This window comes from Tenrec ecaudatus, chromosome 8 (assembly GCF_050624435.1).
Source record: "Tenrec ecaudatus isolate mTenEca1 chromosome 8, mTenEca1.hap1, whole genome shotgun sequence".
NCBI classification, from domain to species: Eukaryota; Metazoa; Chordata; class Mammalia; order Afrosoricida; family Tenrecidae; genus Tenrec; species Tenrec ecaudatus.
In genome coordinates, this window is record NC_134537.1 from 125810190 (window position 1) to 125815609 (window position 5420).

The 5420-nt window shown below is 37.8% G+C and overlaps 1 protein-coding gene across 1 annotated transcript; it reads left to right on the plus strand.

Moving 5' to 3' along the window:
- Positions 1-296: 296 nt before the first annotated feature.
- Positions 297-824, plus strand: LOC142455533 (translationally-controlled tumor protein-like). The gene has a single exon (XM_075557241.1). The coding sequence runs from the start codon at positions 297-299 to the stop codon at positions 822-824; it is 528 nt and encodes a 175-aa protein (XP_075413356.1).
- The last annotated feature ends 4596 nt before the right edge of the window (positions 825-5420 follow it).

Consider the following 5420-nt stretch of genomic DNA (forward strand, 5'->3'; position numbering starts at 1 on the left):
CGTTTTGTTAAACCAGATGAGTCATCACAAAAGGACAAACCTTGTAGGACCTCACTTAGATGGAAGGGCTAGAATAGGCAAATGTATCGAGAGGGAAGTTTTCAGAGACGGGAGGGAGAGCCATTGTTTAGGACACCTTGGTATCTGTGTACGGAGGAAGACATTTTGGCAACAAATACAGGTGGTGATTGCACAACACGATATGATTGGTACCAAAAGTAAACATATAAAAATGTGGAGGCCCTCCCTGTGAGCTGCTCTGAGCTCCAGGCTCAGCCTCACCATCTCTCGCCATCATGATCACCTACAGATTCTACACAGACCTCACCAGCCAGGATGAGAAGTTCTCTGACTCCGGCAGGATCCGGGAGATCTCAGAAGGGCTGTGTCTGGAAGTGGAGGGGAAGGTGGCCAGAAGGACGGAAGGTCACATCGATGACTCGCTCATTGGTGGCAAGGCCTCAGCAGAAGGCTCCGACGGCGATGGAACATACAGCGCAGGGACCAGCCGTGTTGATATCATCATGAACCGTCACTCGCAGGAAACCAGCCTCACAACAGAAGCCTACAAGAAGGACATCAAAGACTACATGACACCAATCAGAGGCAAACTTGAAGAGCATGAACCAGAAAGAGAAACACCTTTTATGACAGGGGCTGCAGAACAAATCAAGCACATCCTAGCGAATTTCAAAAACGTCCAGTTCTTTACAGGTGAAAACAAGAATCCAGATGGCGCGGTTGCTCTGCCGGACTGCAGTGAGGATATCTTGACCCCACGGAGGATCTTCTTTAAGGTGGGCTTAGAGATGGAGACATGCTAGCTCCGCGGGCAACTGACAGATCCGTCGCCTCTGATGCTAACCTGCTGCTCTTCACCCACACAACACCAGGACTGACAAATGGGACTGACGTCGCTTGAGCTCTCCATGTACTTTTGACCTAGATTTATTTGTGATGGAGGCATTTTTTTTTAAAGGGGGGGAAAAAAGGTATGTTATCTAAAAACAAAATTCATTTAAACTAAAAAAAAAGTTGAATTGACAAACGTTAATATTTGTAATGATATAAATCCCCTTCTGATAAACATGTGAATGTTACTGGTTTTGTTCCTCTAGAAAACCAAGGTGAACACGGTTGCTATGAGTTGAAGCTGATTTGGCAGCACCGAAGAAGAAGGGTCATCATGCTCGGTCAAGGGAAGCGCTGGAAAAGGTGAGGGAGGCCCGGGGTGAGCTGGGTTGGCTTGGTGACAGAAACACACCCACCACTGTGAAGACGGCCCAGGACCAGGCAACATGCTGTTCTCTCACGCAGGTCACTGTGAGTTGAGTCAACTCAATGACAACTAACAACAGAGCAATGGGTGAGATGCTCCATTGCCTCAAATTCTTCCCAAATCTCAGTCATGTTCAATTAAAAATTTTAAACTAGGCGGAAGAAAAATGCTATTTCTTTGGTTTTAAGAAGCACTTCTCTGACTACTACTGAAGTTGAACACTTTTAACATCATTTTGTTAAATCATATGAGAATCATTTCATAGGTTATTTTCTGAGAAATGCTCGTTCAGAGTCGATTTTTCTATCGGACTGTTTTCCTTTCTCTTAACAGTTTGTAGGAAATATTTATAGCGATAGACTAATCATTTGATGGTAACAAACAATCTTTTCTCGGTTAAGGTTTGTGCTTTTATTCTTTTTGTGCTATTGTTTAATGTACAGAATTTAAATTTTCATGCAATTTTGTATTTAGCAATATGCATGTATATTTAAGTTGTGCTTTTTTGAAGCCATTGGACTTAAGGCTGAAACTCCGAGTGTGAGAGCAAGCAGATGACAAGGGCATGGAAGTGGGGTGCTAGACTCTGACTTGAATCTCTTGTCTAGAGTGTACCCAGTGAATGGTGGCCTAGAACTGCCATATACTGAACTATTTTAATGCCCTTCTTGCTTCATTATGACATGTAAGCGTGGCTCTGCTACTGGGAGTGAATGGCATTGAAAGATTTTCCCTGTCACCAACCCCTGTTGTTTGTGTAACTAGTGTCCAATCATGTAAGAGTTCACATGCACATACATATACACACATCTAGCTAATTCAGGCGTATTAAAGCAAAAATATACAACTTCTTGAAGAAAACAGGAGACTATTTATTTTATCTGATAGGAGAGCAATTCTTAAGTCACTGAAAGCACAGCTCTGTATTTTTTAACTATTTAAAAAAATCTTTTATTGGGAGCTCTAACAGATATTACAACATTCCATAGTTCATTCACATCAAGCAGTGTTGTACAATTGTTACCATAACCAGTTTCAAGAAATTTTCTCCCTTGAAATCCTTGATATCAGCTCTATTTTGTCCCCCCCCCCCCAGTTCTTCCCACCCAGGAACCCTTCTTTTTTTTTTTTCTATAATAGTACTTGGCAGGGGCATATTTTACACAATCCAATATATCCAATCACATACAATTCTGTTTTTCAATCCCATCGAGTGGGGTTATGTAGTCATCAATGCTGTCAGCTGCCCCTTCCCCTAATCTCCAGCCCCATACTTCTCTTCTGGTACCCCCAGGGAACCATTACTCCTGTTACTGTTTCAGAAGGGCTATCTATCTTGACTTTCATGTAGCAAATAATCTTAAATATACAAATGAACATATGCAAATCTAACATGATGCACGAGGTAAAACAAATAAAAACCATAATAGTGAGGGAAGGACGTATTAAAGAACTAGGATAGTCATGTGGTTCACCAGTGCCATATTGCACCCTGGATTTATCATTCCTTCTGTGTGGCCCTTCTGAGAGGGACCGTCCAATTATCTCACAGGTGGGTTTTGGGTCTCCACTACAAGTTAGGCACTGTACAAGATAGGCAATCTTATGGAGACAGCAACTGGACCAATGGTTCCTGAGGGTTAGGAAGGCGAGGAGTGACACGGGAGGTGAGCCAGAGCCAACAAGATGGGTAAGAGTTCTAAAATTGATGGTGAGAAGGGTGTAGTTTTTCTGGTCATGTTTAATCAATTGAACTGTATTGAGAGGAATTACTGAGAGGTAAATATAATAGTGGGGTAGGAGGGAAAAAGAAGAAATAAGGAAAATATATACATATATAAATATAGATATGTATGTGTATATTTGTTTATATATGTAAATGCAACAAGGTAGCAGATTTACTTTGGGCCTCTACTTAAATCTTACCTTAGTACAGAAATGATTTGTTATGAAAAAAAGGATTTGTTCTAAAAATGTGGCATTGTACGATACTCACCTTCCATACACAATCGCTGAAGACAAAATGGGTGCATAAATCCTTGTTCCAATTCTCTTTTAATTGCCATTGTCTCAAAATAACTGGACATTTGGCAAGAAAGTCTCTGAACCTTGCTCTTTTCCTATTTCCCGTCCCCCTGTTCTTGAGCCCTCCAATTTTCATATAAATTTTTGAATTATCTTGTGAAGTTTCATTAGAAAAATAACCTGTGGGTTTTTTATTGGAATTGCTTTGAATCTACATAACAATATGGAGAGTTCCTCTCTTTGCAATTTTCAATCAGAACATAATATACTCATAGCTCTCCATTTACATTGGTCGTTTAAAATGTCTCTCAATTAAGTTTTATAATTTCCTTCATAAAGTACTTGCATAACCTTTGTTAGATTTCTTCCTAGATACTTTCTATGTCTGTTACTATCATAAATGCTATCTTATTACATTTTAACTCATTGTTGCTCGTTTATTAAAACAGATGGGCTTTATAGGTTGACAGTGCCCATCACATGTTCTCTGTAGTCAGTTGTAGAAGATGGTATATCATGACAATTTTGTATTTTTCTACCCAGTTCTTCTATATCAACTCTTTTCCCTTATTTTACTGCATGGCTATATCTTTAAAACAATCTTAAAGATCAAGAGTGATGACAGGCATTTTCTTCTGAGCTTCCATGGATTCATTTCAGCATTTCATTATTAAGTATGATGTTTTCTCAGGGTTTTTTGTTTTTGTATGTGTCGATGTTTGTGGATGTCTTCTATCGAGTTAAGGAAGGTTTTTTTTCTTATCTTGCTGAAGTTTTACAATGGATGAAAAATGAATGCTATTAACTGATTTTTCTGATACCACTTTCAATTTCCTTCTTTAAAGATCTGTTGTTACAGAGACTGATATTAAATGGCTTTGAATTCCTAGAATTGACCATGTTAGTCCGCGGTGCTGCCTTTGGTTTGCTTATATATTGTTCAAGATTGTCACTTCTAGCCTTATAAGCCTTTCCCCCCATTCTCTGGAAGAAGCTCTAGATATACATTCAATGAATATTTGGTAGCCCTAGAACTAGCCACCTGAGCCTGATGTGTTTTTTTGTAGAAAGCACTTTAAACTACAAATTCAGCTTTAGTCATGGTTATGAGATTCCCCCACCTCTTTTCCTTTTTCTTTGTGAGTCAGTTTTGCTAAGTTAGGTTTTTCTAGAGATGCATCCATTTCCTCTTAAGTTTTCAAATTTATTGGCTTAAATTTGTTTATATCCCATAGATATGTAAATATATTAATTCCTAATTAATTTATTTGTATCACTCTTCTATTAGTCTTTAATTGTCTGTTTTATTAATCTTGTCTCAGATATCTTTGGCTTTGTTGCTTCTCTCTATTGCAGTATATTTTTTCCATTCATTTCTGCATTTATATTTATTTTTTTGGTTCTGTCTACTTTGAAAGTCTTTTTCTTAACTTTATAAATTGGATACTTAGTTTATAACTTCAGTGCTTTGCTCCTTCTATTCATTAAATTTCTCTCTTAATATGTCTCATATATTTTAACATAGTCCTTTTGGCTATTGTTCTACTCTAAAGGTTTTGTCATTTTCATCTCAGTCTATTGGAAATAGTTTAGAATTGTATTTTTATATCTCTAAATACATCAGTATTTTCTACTTTTTTTCTTATTGCTTTTCAGTGTTATTGTCTAGTAGCTGAAGAATATCTACTGAGTGAAACAAATCCACAGGAATTTATTCATGTTTTTCTTAAAGCCTAACAATATACATTTGGAAAAGAAAAAGGGAAAAAGAAGTGCATTCTGGGGGAGAAAGAAAAAGAGCGAGAGAAAGCTATGAATCTGAGTTATTAATCGTGCTGTTCAAAACTTCCATATTATTCATCATCTTTTCCTAACTCATTTCTCTGTTAATTTCTGAGACGGTGTAAAAATCTTCCACTATGAGATTTGGTATATTTTTCATTGTGGCTGCCAATATTTTACTTCATTTACTTAGGTGCATACATGTCTAGAAATGCTCCATCTTTCTAATGAATTGACCTTTGTATCATTACATATACTTTTATTTATTTGGGGAAAAATTTTTCTGACTCTGTTGTTGGTAGGAGCCACTGAGTCAATTCTCCCCCACAGCGGT

What these genes read in the sequence shown, in the direction of transcription:
- LOC142455533 (XM_075557241.1), top strand. Translation starts at nt 297, where the DNA reads ATGATCACCTACAGATTCTACACAGACCTCACCAGCCAGGATGAGAAG.